Source organism: Tachypleus tridentatus, chromosome 10 (genome assembly GCF_004210375.1).
Source record: "Tachypleus tridentatus isolate NWPU-2018 chromosome 10, ASM421037v1, whole genome shotgun sequence".
Taxonomy (NCBI): Eukaryota; Metazoa; Arthropoda; class Merostomata; order Xiphosura; family Limulidae; genus Tachypleus; species Tachypleus tridentatus.
The window spans coordinates 80625967-80648360 of NC_134834.1; the positions used below are offsets into that span (position 1 = coordinate 80625967).

The 22394-nt window shown below is 34.1% G+C and overlaps 1 protein-coding gene across 6 annotated transcripts in view; it reads right to left on the reverse strand.

The window, feature by feature from the left end:
• Nucleotides 1–22394, reverse strand: part of LOC143229687 (1,5-anhydro-D-fructose reductase-like) — a 28823-nt gene that overhangs the window by 1875 nt on the left and 4554 nt on the right. For 3 of the 6 annotated variants that reach the window (XM_076462391.1, XM_076462389.1, XM_076462386.1), the window contains exons 1-8: nt 18878–18998; nt 18537–18704; nt 14894–15010; nt 13539–13622; nt 10683–10799; nt 3272–3322; nt 1695–1825; nt 631–709 (exon numbers count right to left, since the gene is read on the reverse strand). In XM_076462391.1, the coding sequence (XP_076318506.1) occupies nt 631–709; nt 1695–1825; nt 3272–3322; nt 10683–10799; nt 13539–13622; nt 14894–15010; nt 18537–18704; nt 18878–18952 (822 nt within the window). In that variant the 5' untranslated portion in view covers nt 18953–18998. The other 3 variants (XM_076462387.1, XM_076462390.1, XM_076462392.1) reach the window with 3 other exon arrangements.

Here is a 22394-nt window from a genome sequence, read left to right on the forward strand (position 1 = left end):
CTCAAACTCAAGACTTTTAGCTAGTTTCAGGAAAGGAGCCAGCACTCTTACTTGCAGTCATGGCTTCTTTGCAGTGGTAGACACTTTTCTTTCGTGTTTTTTTTATTTTCCACTCACGACTATGAACAAATTCATTAAGCAGAGTTGTTACGATACAACATTGCTAAAATTACATTGCACATTGCTGTTTGTCAAATCTCCGTGATCTTTCACAAATAAATTAAAGCTTGACTGCTGTAGCGAAATACACTTTGCGTAGCGCAGCACCATTTCTTTCCAGTTTTTTGCACAGTCAAAACCGACTCAAACTTTTATTGCAGAAACACAAGCCCGCATACAATCTCTGTTACTGTTGATGAGTGGGAAAGATTTCTTTAACTTTTAAACAGCGGGTATCTTGTAGGTTGCAGTATCATTTGATGACACCCTCCGTTTAAGGGTTAATATTAGACATTGTTTTTCTCAAGGCATCCTTCGTTTCAAGAGAACCAACAGTAGTGCTTAACGTATCATTATATTGTTAAAAAATATCAATGGTATCATGGTACTCACTCAATGATTAAGGTATGATTAAAGCATGAGTCCGAAAATAAAAATTTACATCCTCGGAATTAAAGTTGATACCTTTACCTGAGCTGGTGTTTTCTGGTTCCTTTCAGCAATGGCTTGAATAGAAGTATCTTTCAAGAGGTTTGGTAACACAGCATCTCTGCTCAAAGAAAAAAAAATGTTTCTAGCATATAGCAGTGACTTATTACGGGGGATAGCTCCCTTTTAATATTGTTTAAAATTTAAGTTACATTTTAGAAAATGTGCTATTACATATTAATAAATACATTTTCAAAAATAAACATATTTTTTAAAACAATATAAAAAAGGGAGTAACTAGCAAACCTCCCTCAATCAGCTACTATGTAGGTAGAGTAATTAACTTCTTCTTAATGCCAGTTAAATTGTTTGTTTGTTTTTTGAATTTTGCACAAACCTACTCGAGTTAGAAGGGTAAGCCAAAAGGGAAAACAGCTAGTCATCACTACCCACCGCCAACTTTTGGGCTTCTCTTTTACCAACGAATAGTGGGATTGACTGTCACATTATAACGCTCCCATGCTGAAATGGCGGGATTCCACCGGGATTCAAAACCGCTACCCTCAGATTACGGGTCGAGTGACTTAACCACCTGGCCATGCCGGGCCGCTCGTGAAATAGCTGAACACATCTGAATAAACGTTTTTAAAGAAAATAATATGATTAAGTTAATGAACAATTCGTATAAACTCAACTGAAAACGCTTACCCATCCTTGGTTTCATTTTTAGACAGTGAGGTATACCTTCCACAAGTATTTCATCAAGTAATTTTGTGTAACATAAAAGGACTGGCTTCGCAATCCGGGGGTCGTGGGTTCGCTCCCGAGTCGCGCCAAACATGCTCGCCCTCCCAGCCGTGGTGGCATTATAATGTGACGGTCAATCCCACTATTCGTTGGTAAAAGAGTAGCCCAAGAGTTAGCGGTGGGTGGTGATGACTAGCTGCCTTCCCTCTAGTCTTACACTGCTAAATTAGAGACGGCTAGCACAGATAGCCCTCGAGTAGCTTTGTGCGAAATTCCAAAAACAAAACAAACAAAAAGTGTAACATGAAAGAAAATTAAATTTCTTTGCTCATAATAATTCATTTGTGCTCAATACCTACATTCCTTCAGTTTCTTTCAAAAATCTTGATAGACTAGGGTTGCCAAGTGGACCGTAGGCAGTAAAGGTGATCTTAAGTTCCTTGCACAATTCAAATAACTTGAATTGAGGAAAATAAGCATGACATTCAACCTAAAATGGTGTAAACAACACATAGTTTTAACATTAGATTTAAAGATTATATAGGCACAAAGTACAAGGACATACATTACAAACATAATTATATACCTAAATCAAGATATAAAATGTAATTACCTGTAACACCCATGGTGAGAAGATGTGTAGTACACCATACAAACAGTCAGCAAATTGCCAATTCAAGTGTACAAGAAACATATATATATATATGTATACAACTCAATGCAATACATTAATTAATTGTTAATAGGCGATTAAAATGAACACTAAAAAGTAGTAGTTAATTTAATATAAACAAGAAACAGCACAATAAAATTCAAATTGAAAAACCACACTTCAACTGCCATTCCATACTGTTCTCTTTATTTCATAATAAATAATGCCTCTGGTCGTAGCAAACAAATATATTACGGATATTCTATATATCAGGCACGATACAAATTACGGCAGGTATTGTGATTAAAATTAATTATTTAAAAGTATTTAATCATCGGTGTTCTCGAATATTGAGCAATCTGCCTTCACCCCACTCGAGGATTGTTAACTGGTACGGATTTACAAACCAAAGCGGTTTTGACGTATAATATACACATGGCTGATAACTACAGACTAATAATTACATACGGCTGAGCTCTAAACGTCAATAAACGGCCGACCTCAGATATATGGTCTTTCATGGCGGCGGGGATCTATTAAATCCTATACCAAGAGCTTGTTATTGGGAAGGCGAACAGGAGTACCCCAAAAACACACTTTCACTGCTAAAGCGCCAATCCATTACTAGTGCCCAGCTAATTTGAAGGTTTAAGATGTACATAGAAAGAGTGATAGGTACGGTTGTAGGTTACTTTTTGTAATGAGGAATCTCTCATCCTGTATCTGTTACTTAGGAAGGGGAGGGGACCGACTGGGTCGAATCTTCTGGATCTTTGACAGGTGGACGATAGATGAGGAAGGACATTAAGTGAGGCTTGTCTATTTGGTCTTACACCAGAGTGGAAGAATTAGTGAAGATGTCTGCGTTTAAGTCGTCAAGGGTGTTTGATGCAAAGTGTGTGGGTTCTGGAATGAAAGGTACTGTAATTCGTGGAGGAATATCGTTTGTAATTTCTTGATTCTTGTAACTGGTCGGATCTGGTTATCTGTTAGCAAAAGGTTTGACTTGTTTTTTCTTCTTAGTGTCGATGTTTGTGTTCTCTTGTCATGAATGGTTAATGGTGCTAATATTTGCAGTTAGTACTCGGCGTCCAGTACTTGTCAGTAGCAGTTCTTGTTTATAGTATGTCATATGCTGAGAATAATATCTATTATCATATACTTCATCTTTATAGGTTTAACTATACACCTCTCCTTCTATTTCAACTACACAATATTTCACAAAATTATATATCCTGATGTGGTAGTTTTGAGTTCATACTTCGGTCAACAAGCAAGTCTCACCGTGAAAATCGGCAGCAGCATGAAATGTGGGAAACTGGTGACTCTTTTGCTCTGAAAAAAATGTGAATGGGCTTATGTGATTGATTGCACATTAAATAGGTGCGTACGCAATTAACCCTTAGACAAAACTGCGCATGGCAAGACGTTCTAGTGAGTTACATCCACAATTTAATTAAAGTGCTTAATTATCATGGTATACAAGCACATTTGACATTAAACCATATATAATAAATCATATTTATATATTATATAAGTTTTAATTTTATAAGATAATATTTTAAAACAACCTGAACTTAGATGTTTGTTTGGGAGCCATCTCTTCTTTCGTATTTTGTTTTATCATCACACTAGAAAACTACGAAATGTAACATAAAATAACCTTTGTAATTCGTCATTGATATTCCTGAGCTCTATTTTAATATTCTTCAGTCTCATGAGGCGAAAGAACAATCACCAAAACTTCGGAAACTGCATTCCATATCTCCTACTGACATTATCCAATTTACAGTTTGGTAATAGATTTTTTTCTGGAACGGTGTCCAAATAAATTTATAGATTTCAACTGATTCATTGCCACAGTCGTCATGCTACTTGGTTTTACAGATAGTTGACAATTTTATTTCATGTGAAAGAAACAATGCCCGCGAGAACACTGAAAAAAAGAGCTGAACTGCTAATTACTCATGTAACATGAGTAATGACATTTGAATATCAGCAACCCGATACTACCAGTACCACTGCAAACTCTGATCAATACTGTCTGGATATATTGGTTCCTTGCAGTTGTTTGTTCTAAGTAGATGGTTCGAGTTTCATGGTTGGTAGTGGGTGTTAGTCGGGCTGGGGAAAAATTGAATATGGATAAGGTTGGGGCTGAGCTAGGCTTGTGAGTATATTTTTTGCTTCAAAATGAAAGTAGCCGAGAAAAAAGTCTTATATTAAGATGTAGTCTGGAGTCTATTGGGAAGTTGTTACGATTTTGGTGAAATGAGCTGGTAGTTCTGATTTCTTGAATATCATACGGTGAAAAGCGTGAGATTTGGAACGGGTTGCTGACTCCAGAACAATGAGAATTTCGTTAGCCAAAATAGATTAGTAGACGTTCTGTAAGAAATCCGTATGTAGGCTAGAACTGCTTCAGGATGGTTGGGAGATTAGAGTTCCAAGGTCAGCAGAAACGTTCGAAGATTTCCAGGGTCTTTGGTTGCAATAGGATGTCTTGTATTAAACTCGAGGGTAACTTTAATTCGGTGTGAGTACATGCAGATAAAATAAGCATTGGCAGAGAAAAATAAGTCGTGACGTAGTCCATCGATTATGAAAAGCGGCGTTGGTATAAGGGAAGTGAGGTTTAGAAGAGAGAGAGGTAAGATAACATACGTCTCACTGATTCTGTGACTAGGAAAAGAATTCAATATTCTAAAAGTGACAACTAAGTGGTTAAATAAAGTAGCTAACATCCTATATATTTTCCACAATATTTTCTCTGCGAACAATAACTTAACCCTAAATGTAGTTTCATATTTATTATAAAACGTAAAAGCTCTAATAAGCCAGTCCTTATAACAATTACGTTCGGTTTATTCTTCAATTAATTAACATTGTGTATATACTATTATCACAAACTGTTAAAATATTTTTAACTGGGATGCAATAATTTCTCTTAACAATACAGACAAAACAATGCTATCAGAGATGAATAAACCAAGAATATGTTTTGTTTGGTTTCTTTTGAATTTCACGTAAAGCTATACGAGGGCTATCTGCGCTAGCTGTCCATAATTAAGTAGCAAAAAATTAGAGATACTCTTTTACCAACGAATAGTAGTAATTATTGTCACATTATAATGTCACTATGGCTGAAAGGGCAAGCATGTTTGTTGTAACAGTAATTCGAAACCGTGATCCTCACATTTTGAGTCAAGTAGCCTAATCAACTGGCCATACCAGGCCTACCAAGAATGAGAAAATTCAATTTATTTTCTTTATTAAAAACAATCATCTGTTTTTTGTCTCCTGCTAGGATCCAGAACTTCCTTAATATCTTATCGATGCTTTACAACGAGCTAGCACTTTATTATTATTTATTTACTGGCCACGCTAATAGACTAAAGTTAAACGGTTTATAATGTTTGAAATATGTAAACGTTTCTAGAAAAATATATGAAGTTGCTAGTTAAAAAGCTTTTATCACAGTTATAGTTTTTGAGGTTTATAGTATACCAACCGTGGAAAACCAATAATATATATTGTCTCTTAGCACGGGCCCGGCATGGCCAGGTGGTTAAGGCACTCGACTCGTAATTCGCGGGTCGCGGGATCGAATCGCCGTCAAACCAAACTGCCATCTTTCAGCCGTAGGGACGTTATAATGTTACGGTCAATCCAACTATTCGTTGGTAAAAGAGTAGCCCAAGAGTTGGCGGTGGGTGGGGATGACTAGTGCTTTCCATCTAGTCTTACACTGCTAAATTAGGGACGGTTGGCGCAGAGAGCCCTAAAAATAAAAGCCAGACTTCTTGGCGCGATACACTAGTTAATTACCTTTTATAAGCGTCAGGCGAGATTCTAAAAATTTCAGCTAAAACAACAATACTAGTATTTACATACACAAATGTCCCCTTCCAGTGGTACAGCGGTATGTCTGCGGACTCACACCACTAGAAACCAGGTTTTGATACCCATGGTGGGCAGAGCATAGATACCTCAAGTTGCAGCTTTGTGCATTATTCTAAACTATCAAAACAAACTTACACAAGTATATTGTTAATTCTCACACTCGAGAATCTTCTACAAATTTAGTGAATAGGTTGAGATTTCTCAATACAAATTTAACAGTATAAATTTCATAAATTTCTAAATATATATTTAATTGAAACAAACATCGATACTACAATAAATATACAACATTAAATCTGTCACATAACCCATAGAGTAAAGTAAATGAATCATTCATTGATAAAAATAGATAACAATAATTCGCTTTGTCAGTTGGATTCTAAATTAATTCAGTCAGCCCGTTTTGGCTTTTGACAAGAAAACAGAATTATTTCCACATCTATAAATTGATCAAATAGGTCAATAAGAACCCTAACGTGACTAAATCTTTCATATCCATTTTTATACATAAAATACTTTAAACCATAAGTGATTACAATGTAAGCTCTTTGTTAAAGTTTAAATAATTTAAGCAATGCAGAATCAGAATATTGTTTTTTTATTATTGAAATATAATGATTCGAGTTATCTTCAGACAGTATATTTATTTTTCCCAAAATATTATTAAGTACTAAATAATAAATCTTGTAACTGTATTTGAAGAGTTGATGTTAAACCTCAACTCGATAGCAGTTTAATGTAATTTCGGAAATGCATAAAAAAAAATAATAATTTAATGGCTTTTTTCAAAGTACTTCATAGAGAATTCGCTGTGGTAAATTTATAGGGGGGGTAGTTACTTTGTTTTAATAGCTAATTGTCGCTATTCCTTTACAATTGTTTTCTTAGTGAAATTAAGTTTGTTTTTTTTGGAATTTCGCACAAAGCTACTCGAGGGCTATCTGTGCTCGCCGTCCCTAATTTTGCAATGTAAGACTAGAGGGAAGGCAGCTAGTCATCACCACCAACCGCCAACTCTTGGGCTACTCTTTTACCAACGAATAGTGGGATTGACAGTCACATTATAACGCCCTCACGGATGGGAGGGCGAGCATGTTTAGCGCGACCGGGTTTACGAGTCGCACGCCTTAACGCGCTAGGCCATGCCGGGCCTCTAGTGAAGTTAAGTAAGTATGAATAATTCAAGAAGGTCAGTAAGTTTTCTTACATTGTTTACCCGCAGTTTAGTTCATTATTTCCGCCCTTTTGTTGCTGTACGATTCAACGTTTTAGAGCTAGCACCAATTTGCTTTATTTTTATTTTTGTAAAACACAACTTCCCGACATAAAATGCATTATATCTACTAAACCATTGTTACTTGGTCTCAGGGTGATTTTTGATCGCCAAAAAAACGGTTCGCTATGCTCCGAGAATGCAAGGAACACTGCACTTCAGAGAGCTAGCTGTCTGGCATTACCATCGGCTCCATGTAGCGCCCGAGTTCTCCAGCTAAGTTGCTATGCGACTATCTTAAAGAACTGGACAGAAAAGGACATTCCAGGGAGACAAGATTTCTGTCCATGCTGCTGGCGAGACACTGCCGATGAAGCCATACGTCATCAAGAATGTGTCAATGTGCATGAATTCAATCTGGAGAGGATCATACCAACACTACATAACAAGCCATCCTAATGATAAAATTCTGTATTTCACAATCAAGAAAGTCAACATCCTTTTAGTCAACGGGGTATCTTTATAGTTTCAACACCACGTCATTGAAGCCATCGGCATTCCACTAATAATTGTACCATTAATAACATTCAGATGACCCACACTAGCACTAAATATATAAGGTTACTATGACCTCATGTCTTTTCATACATTCAGACAGCTAATGAACATGTGCCAACTTAAAGTTAGACTTTTTAATACTCTCATGATGATTATAAAACAATAGATGAATCCATTTTGCAACACCTGATAGTAATAATAAAAATATCAAGGAAACAGTCGCCCAGCTTCTCAGACTCCAACAACCAGCAATGGCAAACAGCGACATTTTCAATCACAATGTAAACCTAAACTCAACTTTCTCAAGTAACATGCAAGCACAAAAACAATATATAAGCAACCAAACCCATTTAATTATTTAACAGAACTCATACTTTCTATTAAAAAACTAAAATGTACAACCTCAGGTCAAACTGGTGTTCACAACAAAATTATAAAAACCTGTCCAACCCAATTCTTCAACACATGACCACAACATACACTCTTTCTTTCACTACAGGCTGCTACTCATTTATACAGAAAACTCCAGTCATCAAAGTAACACCCAAAATAAATCAGCTGATCTTCACCCACAGATTCGTTAGCCTTACCAATCCACTTGATGGAAAAATCATATCCAAAAGGCTTCTATACTCTCTTAAGTCCAATGACCTACTAAACAACATACAGAACGCCAGTCACAGAAAAAAAGATAAAGACAGACCACTTAGTTCGCCTTGTCGAATCTGTTTACCGCGACTTGAGGTCCGGCATGGCCAAATGGTTAAGGCCCTGGACTTGTAATCTGAAGGTCGCGAGTTCAAATTTCCGTTACAAGAAACATGCTTGTCCTTTCAGCCGTGAGACGTATATAATGTGACGGTAAATCCCATTATTCTTTGGCAAAAGAGTAGCTTAAGAGTTGTCGGTGGGTGGTGATAACTAGCTGCCTTCCCTCTAGTCTTACATTGCAAAATTAGAAACAGCTAGCGCAGATAGCTCTTGTGCAACTTTGAGCGAAATTAAAAACAAACAATCCAAGGCTTCACCCAACTATAACCACATTCCTCGACCTTAAACAAGCTTTTCATAGAGTTTTGCACAATATCATCGCATATAAATTATGCAACTTTGTGCCATAAGACACTAAATCAACCAACCAACAACGTATTACCACGTACAACAATATTAGTTAATATCGATAGTTCAATCTTCCGTTCATTTCTGCTTACAATAAGTGTACCACAAGGCTCAGTTCTCAGCCTTCTTCTCTGTGTAATATTCTTTAACGATATTCCTTTCTCAGGTCTCCCATTCACTCTCGCGTCACAATTCATTAATGACGTAGCAGTGTGGAGCACCCGGACTCACGGTCAACCGCCTTCCGGTTAAAAACACATCTCAGAGAAATCATTTAATGATCTAATCAATCGCGTGTGATCCTAAATCTCAAGCAAACATACCTCATAGAAACATAGACAAACATCAAATAAAACTCTACCTTTTTAACACTCCGATTTCACACATTTACCCGGCATGGCCAGGTGGTTAAGGCATTCGACTGGTAATTCGCGGTTTTTTTAGCTGCATTCTGCATCCGTGAGGGCCTAAATCTGGTTCGATGGCTGGTGTTTTGCCGAACAACCCGTCGAATCCTCCTCCTCAACACCGGCGAAATTTTCTTGGGCCGACCACTTGAAATTCTCGTTTGGTATCCCAGAGGATCTTTTAAACAATTTCCAACAGCAGTTTTACTACGCCAAATCTCACCAGCGATGACACGTCGAAAGAGACCTTGCTTTTGCAGATCGACAATTGTACCACGTTGAAACTTTTACCCTTTCCCATGTTTTTACCCAATGTAACACAGGAGATGTCAGTGAGAGATGTTGACAACGCTTATGCTTCAACACATATGACTAAATTTCGTTACGTGTTTACCGATTAACACTTCGTTTTAATATGGTCTTAAACCTTTGACTGGCTAGTGTTTAGGCTAATTTCTTCATATTCACATTTTCCTATTAAATGCAAAAAAAAGTTGTTTTTTTTTCCCTTTCCTTATTTTCATCTTTTGAACCTCTACGCAAATAAGTGGTTGAGTCTAACAACGCAAAATGCATATTTTTCCTTTGTGATCATTGGCCTAAAGATTTTGGCCAGCAGTGTATTAGATGAATGTCTATGATTACCGAGAATACGTGCATTATATTAATCATTCAAATTCGTTTCCGCTATCCAGGACACTGGTCAAATACACTGTTTGCAGATTCACCGTGAAAGTTGGTTTATTTTGAATTCTCCGGTCATCCTCCTCAAACCTCCCCCACACACACACACACATATCAAAATTTTTTGGGCCATAGAATATTTCCTTCAAAGCTCCTATGAAAAGGACCGCCCCTTGGTGATAAATTAAATAATTAAATCATTGTATATTAATTCTAAGCTTTGATAAACCATTAGTTTAATCGGCTTTACTCCTAAAAATATATAAGACAATAACGTCTGAATTAGAAAATATAATTATAATCCATTCCGTATTCATTTTTTTCAAGGGACTATAACTGAAGACTAACTACCAGTTTCTTCTATCTCCTTCTACCATGAAGCTCGATTTCTTGGTCTCTTCTGCTACAGAACGATCACCGACTGTCACTATCTATGAAGTCCTTCCACCCAGTTCAAGCATCTGCAACCATTCCTTCCTTCTGCGTGACGTCCTCTCTAAGACTTGTCTTTTAGATTTCCTGAATGCCTCGAAGAGGCATAATCAAGCTCGCTCAAACCAACCCGTCGAGGTTACTAGCCCACTAACCGCCAGTTGCTAACACTTTCCCAGTAAAACCTCACAAACTACTTGAAACTTCGTCAAGATACCATCATATCAACCGTTAGCCTACTACCTCATCAAGCACCCAAATAAGAAATTTTCATTTCGGGTCGAAAAAAAACCCATAGTTTCTGAGCACCCCTGATTATTTTTCAGGCCTCAAAGAGGTTGTTATGTTGTTTATATATATGTTGTATCGGTAAAAGTACCTGTAAATTGGCTGGTTTAATCCTCGCATTTTCATAGATACGTTTAATCTGTTCACTGTTGAAATTAGATAATCCAATTGCCTTGGTCATTCCTGCATCTACAGCATCTTCCATTCCCTGTAACAACAGACACGTTTGTGAACGTCTATACGACTCTTACACTAATATATTTTTTTACATAGCTACTTAAAGTACAAATAATGTATGTTTTTCTTATTATTTATCAACACTGAGTACCTGCAGTTAATCTTGTGTATGGATATATTATAACTTCTTACAAGATGAGAATTAACAAACAGATCAGTATTAGACACTTTTATGTTATGGCGTTTTGAAACGTATTTTATTCACACAGTTGTTATATATGTATATTGTAATTTCAAGAATGTGCAGTACTGGTGTTGCTAAATCGTTCAATAAGATAAATCAATAGAATAAAATTAAGTTTCGTATAGAATAATTCTCTATACCTTTATATCTCAGTGACAAAAGATAAATCAAATGAGATTAAGTTTTATATATATTTCTTTATTATTTTCTGGCTGTATCCTGTTCTTTCATTTAATGTTTGTTATTGTATTCATTTATAAACATCCGTCACGATGTGAATAAACATTTTAAAATATTATGCATCTAACATAAATTCCACCTCTTTTATGAAGCCTAGTATTAATATTTCAGCACAGATATCCCATTGTGTTACTTCGCGCTTAATTTCAAACTTATTATTTCAGTTTGTTCTAATTCAGAATTACTGAAAAAAGATGAAATTTCCTTAAACTGATATAAGAAAGTGGTAAATAGAAAGTTGAAAAATATTACATAAAGAACTCAGTCTGACATTTAGATTCAAAATGTTTCCAGATGTAAAAAATTCTCATGTCAAAACATAAACATTTTTTTTCTTTCTAATATTCAAAGTTATAAAAGGAAACTGTCTCATTTTTTTATTACAGTACATGTCACATACACCTAAAGAACAAATGTTCCACACTGATCTAGGTGGTTAGGCATGTTTTCATCTGATTTTCATAATATTCGTTCAAATCTCCAGTTATGAAAAAAAATGTACAATGCAACACCAAACTTCATTTTTTGTTGCTATATCATTAACTGAAAACTACATCTATTTATATAATGTTTATTTTATCGTTATGCTACAACATTATGATTAATGTGAGCTGTACAAAGCACCTTAAATGTTCTTCTGTTTTCTTTGAGTGAGCAGAAAATACATAAAAGAGGAAATATGGAAATAAAAGGACAAACATGGCAAAATTTTTTTATGCAAGACTTCTTAACGATCTCACATGCGACTTTTCATACAACATAAAAATATTACTTTTAAATTTCATTTTATTAAAATTAATGTGAAATTTTGTTTGTAGATGTTTTCTTACAGCAAATCCACATCGAGGTATCTGCTGAATCCACCGAATGGAATCTAATAATGTAAATGTCAAATACTTTTTGGAAGAGCATTCAGCTTTTGTTCAATGTTACTTTCAATTACAGCTTATTTCTAAAAAAAATATTTATTATATTCTCTAGGGTCTGAGAGTCGCGGGTTCGCATCCCCATCGCGCCAAACATGCTCGCCCTTTCAGCCGTGGAGGCATTATAATGTGACGGTCAATTCCACTATTCGTTGGTAAAAGAGTAGCCCAAGAGTTGGCGGTGGGTGGTGATGACTAGCTGCCTTCCCTCTGGTCTTACACTGCTAAATTATATACGGCTAGCACAGATAGCCCTCGAGTTGCTTTGTGCAAAATTTAAAAAAACAAACAAACAATTTCTTTAAAATTACAAGTTTAGACCTTTTAATCCATTAAGATCATGAGTTAAAGTGGAACAAAACGTAAATAGAAAACAATTCAACTCAAATGTGTTTTAATCCTATAGCCTACCGAAAATTAGCCTGTAACTTTAAAGACAGATTATAATTTTCTATTTCATCATCATTTTAACCTATAAATTATTATCTCCATAACTCGTTAAAAGTCAGTGTTATTATAAAATAAAATTTAATAGACATTTTTTGTCAGGAAATTATGTGACAAAATCAGATAACCTGCTTTTGAAGAAGAAAACCAAAATGGTATATAAATGGATTTTGAAATTTTAAAATTGTGTTAATATAGCACTTTAGAAAAACATACCATGGGTTTTCTGTGTTGTTGTTTTTAATATAGTATTATCTGAAATGTATCATTTATTCCATTTGTGTGCAATTTTCACGTAACAAGTAGTCAAAAAAATCCTGTGGTTGATTTCTTCCTCGCTTTCTCGGTCATTCTGTCGAAGTAACACCTGCTCTGACCACAGAAGAGGTCTGTAATATTGCACATTGTGCAAGGATGTAGACATGATGTCCTTCAGCAGAATGAGAGCTATAATTACTCAGAATAAGTTTGATGTTCCCTTCGAAGTAAGTATTTTAAAACATAAACAGTGTGATAGAAATTGTCAGTGGTTTGATAAAGATTACATATCTCCAAACAGCTAAACGCATAAACACTGAGTTCACGTGACTATTAAAAACTGTTCATTTTTTGTTATTTTGTGTACTGTTTCTTTACTTCATTTGTGACAACCCAGCTATTCAAGGTCAGAACTACTTTGTTATAAATATATTGAAGAATCCCTTGTTATTCAGTGCACCTTTCCCATATTTCTACGCTTCCCCACACAGTGCTAAAACCGAGTTTTGATCCCCGTGGTGAACAAAGCACAGATATCCCATTGTGTATTTTCATACTTCGTTACAAATAAACAAACAAATCTGTAAATAAAACATTGTGGATAATATTTAAAGTATACACTAATAATATCTAATATGCCACTACTTTTTCTCACTTTCCAAGTGTCCACCAAGTCTGCTTCATAGTCTATAACTGGCTTTCCATCTTTCCTTGGGAATGATGCATCACCGTCTGTTGGCTAAGAAAGTAACGCAATATTGTGATCAGTATTTCAACATATCTTGAAGCAAAAAAATGACTGTTTACCACATTTAATCAAACACTCAATTTCAGACTTTCTACAACTATATGATACTTTCTTTAAAAGTTGTATGCAATCTTTGACCTTAAAGAAAATAACCAAATGGCTTTCCTATAAACTCTCATCCTATTTATACGAGTATAAATCCCTAAGAATAACTACTTAAAGTAAGAAGCAAAATTTTCATTGCTCCCTGTCATAAACTGAAATATGTTCAGCTGTGGTCATGAGTCAGGACACTCTAGTGATGTTTGTTCAGAATTTTAAGGATTTTTTTTTTCCAAAATAAGAATCGAAGACAAACTATCACAGTTCACAAAAAACATTATAGTTAAATAAACACTCACAAATAGATATAAACACTTTAAAATGATAAATTCAAATGTAAGAAAAAACAATTATTTTTATATTTATATTTTTATGACAAAGTAAACTCTTTAAATTACACATTTTTATTTTTCTGTATGGTATATAAATTGAACTGACACACTTATCATAAATAGAAAGTAAGAGTTATGAAAAGACTGGAAATATGGAATATCACTATTTTATTTTCATGAACACCAATCTTTTTCACTGATAAGATAGAAAAAAATATTTTATTTATCAAATTAAAACATTTAACATATATACTACAAATTAATACACAAATGTAGAGAGGGAACAGGAACAAATAAATAAGGCCGGTGAAAATATCTGTGTTACTAGAAAAGAATCCAATGAGCTAAGACTTTTTACATAACAAATAACTGTTATTAACGTCAAAATATCAAATGGAAACAGAAGTCACTGTTGTTAAAAATAATTTCAAAGAATAGAATGGTACGATAGGCAAAAATAAATTCAACTCATGAATTGTAGCTGCTGTATTTTGGAGATTCAGTTTCTTATGCGCATCCATTTGCACACGAGATCCATATAGATCTATATAGATTATTCGTAAAGGATCATCTTCAGACAATGTTATACTCCTTCTATGAGACTTGAAATAATGAAATTTAATAAAGTGTTGAAAACTTTGTGCTGTTTATAAAAATTAAACTTTCAAAACATTTCCAACAACTGTATGTAACAAAGCCTCTTATATGAGATTATTAATTAAAGAGTACAATAATTCAGGATGTATTAAGTTAAAAAAATGTATTTACTGAATGTCAACATCTTTCATCTTTGTACCGAAACAACAGTTCACGTTTTTAGAAACTCACCACAACACTGAGAGGAAAATGTACCAGATACAAGTCGACATAACTCAATTGAAGATCATCTAACGACTCTTGAAGATAGTGAAGAACTTTATCTCGATGATGCCCTCCATTTGGCAGCTGGAATTATACAGAAGTATCTATATCATGATTAAGTTAGAAGAAAAGAACAAAATGCTGCCAAAATTGACATGTTTAAACTAATGCTGAGAGCAACATATTGTAATGTTATGTCCTACGAAGCTATACTGGGAGAATTTTACACTTCACCATTACATCAGAGTGGCTGTATGTGGCAGAATCGTCCACCAACTCTTGAAATATTAAAAACGGTTTAGTGACACGGAAAAAGAATCCCTCCATCATTTTGGATTCCAAAATTATAAAAAAAAACAATTTATATTTTGAAACATTTTTTTTAGCTAAATACACTTTGCCTCCTGCTGAAGGTCTAAGCTCACAAAAAGCATTTAAACTGGAGCTCCAAGATATACATCCAAATTGATTAGGTTTTATAGAGTTACTGAATATAAGAGTAAATTCCGTAAACCATATTACTGATTCTTCTCAGATGTATAATCCTTCCCAACGTCTATCTAGCTTTGAAAATTGCTCTATCTTGCAATATGAAATATTTAGCCACTCTATGTCACTTTGATGAAATCCAATCTTATCAGAGGTAATACCAAGCGACTTTTCACTTTTCAGCTGGTTTAAGTCTTTCACACCTGAATTCATCTATGATTTTTCTATTCTTCAAATCCATGAAAGCCCATCTAACCATTAATTATTTAGGATATGCCAGTGTTCCATTCCAGTTTATCGCAATTACTTGATGCAGATTTATTTCTAATAACTCCTGGTATTATTATTTAACTTCTTGGTGGTATAAAGACTGCTCTCTTTCTCACTTCTTGTTCATCCTCTATTGAGATAATTGCTTTGTAGTGCACATGGATTTCCTGGCAACAACTGTGAAGATACTTGGAGCTATCATAACTTTGCAGCTATGTCTCCACAATAAATCAGTAGTCACTACGTCAGTTACAATGTATCATGACGTATGGAAACGTTTCTTACAGTAAAGGCAACTGTTATCTTTTTGGAACTTTAATTTCACGTACTCTTGGCATCACTCCCTCCTTCCTTTATATCTGGATGCATATTCTTACCTTTCATTACCAAACCACGATTACATTCATTCAATATACCATAGAATATTATACTAGTAAGCCTACAGACACGCCAAACGTTTTTCTAAAACTATAAGTTTTCCAAACTATCACGAGTGAAAGGTGATATACCAATAGTGCTCGATATGATTACTTTATATGTTATATGATGTATCGCCCCCGGAGAGTACAGCGGTATGTCTCCGGATTTACAACGCTAAAATCAGGGGTTCGATTCCCTTCGTTGGGCTGAGCAGATAGCCCGATGTGGCTTTGCTATAAGAAAAACACACACAAACACATATATGATGTATTTAGTTGTTCATCTGCAACAGAAATTAATTCAAGTTACATTGCCACCTGAGAGCTTTCATTAATGATATACACCTACTTTTTTTATTCACATCACTGATGACACATATTAGTTGATCACACTCCAACAAATCTGTTAAAACATGTGGAACTTCCAAGAACGATAACTGGTCGAGCCTTTCCGAATATTACATAAACGCTCATATTTCCTTCATACGATATTCTGGAACTTTACTATAGATACCTTCTACAGGATTGTCACTCCAAACCTGTTAGATAAGAAAGCTTCCAATGTTTTATAGTTTCCTTAGTTCTCAGCTGTAAAAATACTTAATGTTGAAGATGAGCATTTTAAATGGGCAGAAAGATGAATAGCTTGTTTGCTATGATTCCTTGAAATCCTTCTAAAAATTATTTTTAGCTGAGCCTGACATGTCTCTTATGTTACTTTTCTACTATAATCTGGTGGTTTCTCGACTGGGCAATGAAGTTGAAATAGCAAGCTAAATTTTGTAAATGTATCTGTTACTGACAGCACTAGAGTAGGCCAGGAAGATCATGTAGTAGCATGTTACACATCAATACTGATAGATCAAATATGTTCTCCTTTTCCATATCTGATTGGACAGCTACAGAAATATGAGTAGCTGGTTTGATTTTTGCATTCACCAGTTCGTCATTCAAATACGTCATTCATGTTATTTTCTACTTTGTTCACCATGCTGTTATAGTCTTTCTGCACAGAATAGATTTTTTATTCGCAACCCTTCTTTAATCTCTATGGACATATTCACTGATCTTAGTTTCAATAGGAACTTTTTTCTAAATCATTCTTGAAATATTACATCTTTCCTTTACTTTCTCTCTTAAGTTATTTCTTACCTTTTGATCTTTTAATTTTTTATTAATTTTTTCTTCACCTTTAAATTTTCTACTGCTATCTTCCTTATCTTCATTTTGTGTAGTCACTTCCATTAAAGTTCTGATTTAGATATCCATCGGATTGTCATCTTAAATTTCAATAACAGTTCTATTTTAGTTTAACCAAAATAATCCCACTTGTTGCATTGGTGTTGTATCTTATTTTATCTTTGAGCATAATGTTTTAGATTATTTGGTAAAAATAATGCAAAATCCAGTTTATTTAATGATAACAAATGAACTTATTCCTTCGTTAACGTTTGCTACAGACTATATTTATTTATCTTCACTATATTTTTAGGCCAAAATTGACAAATATGGTTTTATTTAAAAATTCAGAGGCTGATGGTAAAGCCCCCTTCACCTCCAGTGGCATGTCAATGGATTTAAAGCTAGTAACCATGTTTCGATATTTGAGGTGAGCACAGCACAGATTGCCCACTGTGTAGCTTTATTTTTAGTTACAAACAAACAAACAAACTACTGGTTAATCTACTAATTTGATTTACTTTGATAAATAAACAAACACATAACAGATTGAGTAACTAAACAGCACTATCATTGAATAATGTTTTCACATTAAACTCACATAGTTAATCAACGATTATTCATCTTTATATCGTGCTTTTATGTCTGTATACACTTTGAAATTTACGATTAATTCATAATTAGCTCCCTCTATAAAACATCAAAGCTAATTCTTTTTAAATAAAGCTTACAAAATACTAAACAGTGTAATATATTAACTGATGTTACATTCCATGTTACTGTTTGTTTGTATTTTAATTTCGCGCAAAGCTACACGAGGGCTATTTGTGCTAGCCGTCCCAAATATTGCGGTGTAAGACTAGAGGAAAGGTAGCCATTCATCACCACCCAGTGCCAACTCTTTTACTAACGTAAATTTATAACATCCCACAGCTAAGAGGGCGTTCACGTTTGGTGTAACGGTGATTCAAACCCGAGACCCTCAGATTACGGGTGAATCACCTTATCCACCTGGCCATGCCGGGCGCAATTAGTGTTTGATATCAGTTAATTGGTTAGCAAAGAACATCAACCCTTTCTTTATAAATAAATTAAAATAAATACACTTAACAAGCATGTATTAGTATCACTTTCAAAATACGAAAAACAAAGCTTACGATAAAATATTGTAGATAAACTAGTGTATTTATTTATTTTTCTAGAACACGAACTCTGTGAAACTAAACGAAATAAGAGGATAATATTAACTTTACCTTAGACACAACGAAAATGTCTTCTCGTTTCAACTTCCCAGCATCAAATACCCTTTTTAAAGCATTTCCAATATCTTTTTCGTTCGTGTAGGCCCAAGCAGTGTCAATATGACGATATCCATATTCAATCGCGGTTTCAACTGCTGCTTCTAATTCACCAGCTTTAGCCTAACAATTAAGAAAACAATATTAGAAACATTTTATAACTGTACACATATTACTCGACAATCATGCGGGTTCTTTTCTACCAGTTGTATTAAAGAACATTAGAATACACTAGATAAAAACAAAATACTATCCAAATTTATTTTCTACAAGTATAATTACAAATACATGATCACCTGCCATGTACCCAAGCCAATAATGGGCATGTGAGCTCCGTTATTAAGTTTAACATAGTGTGGAAACGATGCCATTTTACACGATTCGCTCACATGCAATGAAAAACTACCACGTCGTATCTACTTACACTTGTTTTATATATGGCCATGAATAGTGATAACTGCTGCGTCATTTATCTCGTATGCGTAACTTAACCATGTTTTGTTTGTTTTTTGAGTGTAAGACTAGAGGGACGGAAGCTAGTCATCACCATCCATTAAAGAAAGTGCTCTATTGGGTATAACATAAAACTTTTTATTACTGATAGCTGTTGAATCTGATAGTGCTAGGTTAACCTGATATATAATAGTAGCCATGAACATTAGACTCAGCAGATGATGAACAACTATAATTAGGCTCCTTGTTTACTTGAACCATCTAACGTCGGTCCAATATATAAACATTTTTTAAAACTGAAACATAACTCACGGAAACTCTCTTTATCTACCTCTTACCAGATATTATTCAACTTACTTTATATAACTTAAGTTTACTAACATATAAGATTCATCGTTTGTCATATCATGATATTTCGCTCCAACACAATTTAAATATTGTTATGAATGCCCTCAGTTTATTTGTCCTCGTTGCATACTGAGTTGTGTGATATACAGGAGGTGAACAAAAAAGTGACCCCTTAAAAATGTTAGTTTCTTAGATCTTTCATTAGATAACAGAAAAATATTTAAAACTTCATGTTTGTAGACATGCTCAAAGAGATCTGTTCAAATATGACCTAAAATCCTAATTTTAACACTGACTTTTCTAAATACCTGGACTTTTTATGATTTGAATTACATTTTATTGTAAAAATGTTGTAACCTGATGTAGTTTTTTAGATCTTTTCTAATTAGCCTACAAAATGTTCAAATAGGTTTCACTGCAATAATCGAACGTAAAAAGGAAACTCAAAGTAACATAAACCAGTTTCACAAGTTGTTAATTAGTTTTCATTCCCTTGTGTTTATGTACTGCTTCACATCAACGTGACATGTTTTCAATGAGTTTATGTAGATATTGCTGAGTGATGGATAGCCATCCTTCTTCAAATATTTTCAAAAAGTCCATCTTTCATAATTGGCTTGTGATTTTTCATTAATTGGTTTAAATTAGCAAATAAATTTTAAATCGGATTGATACCAGGTGATTAATCTGGTCATTACATAACATTAATTATCCTTCTTCTAAGATATATTTTAATGACTTCAAAATGCAGGTAAATTTAGAGGCTAACTGGAATACCATATACAGCAGGTGCACAATACTTTTGTATGAAAACATTTAACTGAAATAATGGTATTCACGAAAACTTGTGTTAAAATTAGTGTGTGAGATCATATTTAAACATATCTTGTCGAATATGTTCTAGAAGCAAATAGTTTTACATAATTTTGTGTTATCTGATAAAAGATATAACATATTAACAATATTTCCAGGGCTTATATTTTTCCACCCCTTGTAAATTCACAAAATTACTTATTTTACATTATTTATTACTTACTCCCTCCCTTCTTGCGCTGAATGAAGTGAAATAAAGTGAATTTAAAATGTCTCAATTCCGATTTCTGGCTACATTTAATTAAGAAAACATCTGTACGTTGTGTACGTAACAACTTGAAAAATCAGACCGAAGACTAGAACTGTAGACCAGACTGGTGGTTGATCTTGTGACAGTAGTATAATTTCGAAAATATGTTAATCTGTTCCTGTTTGACATAACAGAGCATTATATACAATATTCTGTAGAGATATACCTCCCATGTCAAGAAGTAGATCACCAATAAACTTAATAGTTTTTGCCCTTAATAGTTTTCCTCGATACAAATCTGAAAATGATAACTACGTACTACAGTATTCAAAAACAAAATATCGATAAAGTTGGAACTGATTGCGTATATAAAATGGATCATAACTCTCAAAGGTAGATATTTGAGATAGAGTGAACCATGTTACTTTGCTGAAAGAAGGCGTGAATTACATCTTTTCTTTTATAAAGAGATGAGTTTATGAACACCGGCACTTCAAAACCAGCTTACGGGAAGACATTAAAGTCAGTAATAGAGTTACCAGACCCGTCATACAATTAAGTTACATAATTAGAAATTAACAAAATATTTTCATGAAAAGGTACAAAGAATAACATTTAAATATGTCAATTACACAAAATCTGTCATATCCATTACTAATGAGACACAACATCAGAGTTCTGCATCATCATTACCAATGAACCGAATCATCAGTTATTATAACTGTTGAAGTTATGTTTGATTCTTCGGACCTCCAGTTATTGTAACTGTTGAAGTTTCGTTTGATTCTTCGAATCACCAGTTATTATAACTGTTGAAATTATATCTGATTCTTTTCTGCTCTGGCAAGAAGGTTTTATTTTATTGCAACTCAGTTTAGAATCAGTGTTTTGTATAATTTATTCTTAAATAAAGCATATTGTCATAAGTTCTTAATTCTATAGCACTGGGCACAAAAGTTATTGAATACAGAAAAAAAAATTAGTTCATAATCTGATCAAGTTTAAAAATTTTATCGTCTCAGTACAAACATGAATCATTGATGTTTGTTTATCGCATTCAATAACTTGAAACCAAATCAAAGCTGGAGTTTTCTAAATTATTGTAACAAAGTAGTGTTTAACGGCACGATGTGGAAAACTTACTATTTGTTCGTTGGTCTTTTGAAGATATATTGCAGATTGTTCCAGAATAGTCAATAGACTGTCTATTTCAGTTGAGGTAAGTTGTAATATACCATTCGATGTTTTTCTTTGTAGGGTTTCTTTTCGAGCTAAAACAACTAGATAAATGTCTCGATGGTTGCTTTTGAACTAACTAAACCGTATAATAGTTTATACTCAGGACTAACACTTTTAATTCTGAAGAAAACAGAGTGTCAACATATAATCTGTTGTGGCTTATCAACAGTTTAGAGCTGACACAGTAAATAATACAGAAGTATTTCATGTGTCAATTAGATGATATTACGGAATGTTTGTGATGCATGCGCTCTGATTACTTTAGATACCATAATAGTAAACTTTAAAATAATGTCATAAAATGTTGTTCAGGGTTAAAACAACTCGCCAGCCTCATTGAATTTAAGAAAAACATTGGTTGGTTTGATCTTTTTTAATATTGAATTTCGCACCATGCTACATGAGAGCTATCCCCAATAGCTGTCCATAATTTAGCAGTGTAAGACTAGAGACAAGTCATCACCACCAACTCTTTGGCTAGTTTTTACCAACGAATAGTAGGATTGACCGTAAAATTATGACGCTTCAACGGTTAAAAAGATGAACATGTTTGGTGTGACGGGGATTCAAAACTGCGAACCTCAGATTACGAGTAGAGTGCTCAAACCAGAACAAATTGGACGCAAATCGGCAGCAAACAACAATTGCTTATTGAAAAATAAACCAACAAAATTCCTAGTGATATGTGTGTCGGAAAAACAGGCATTACT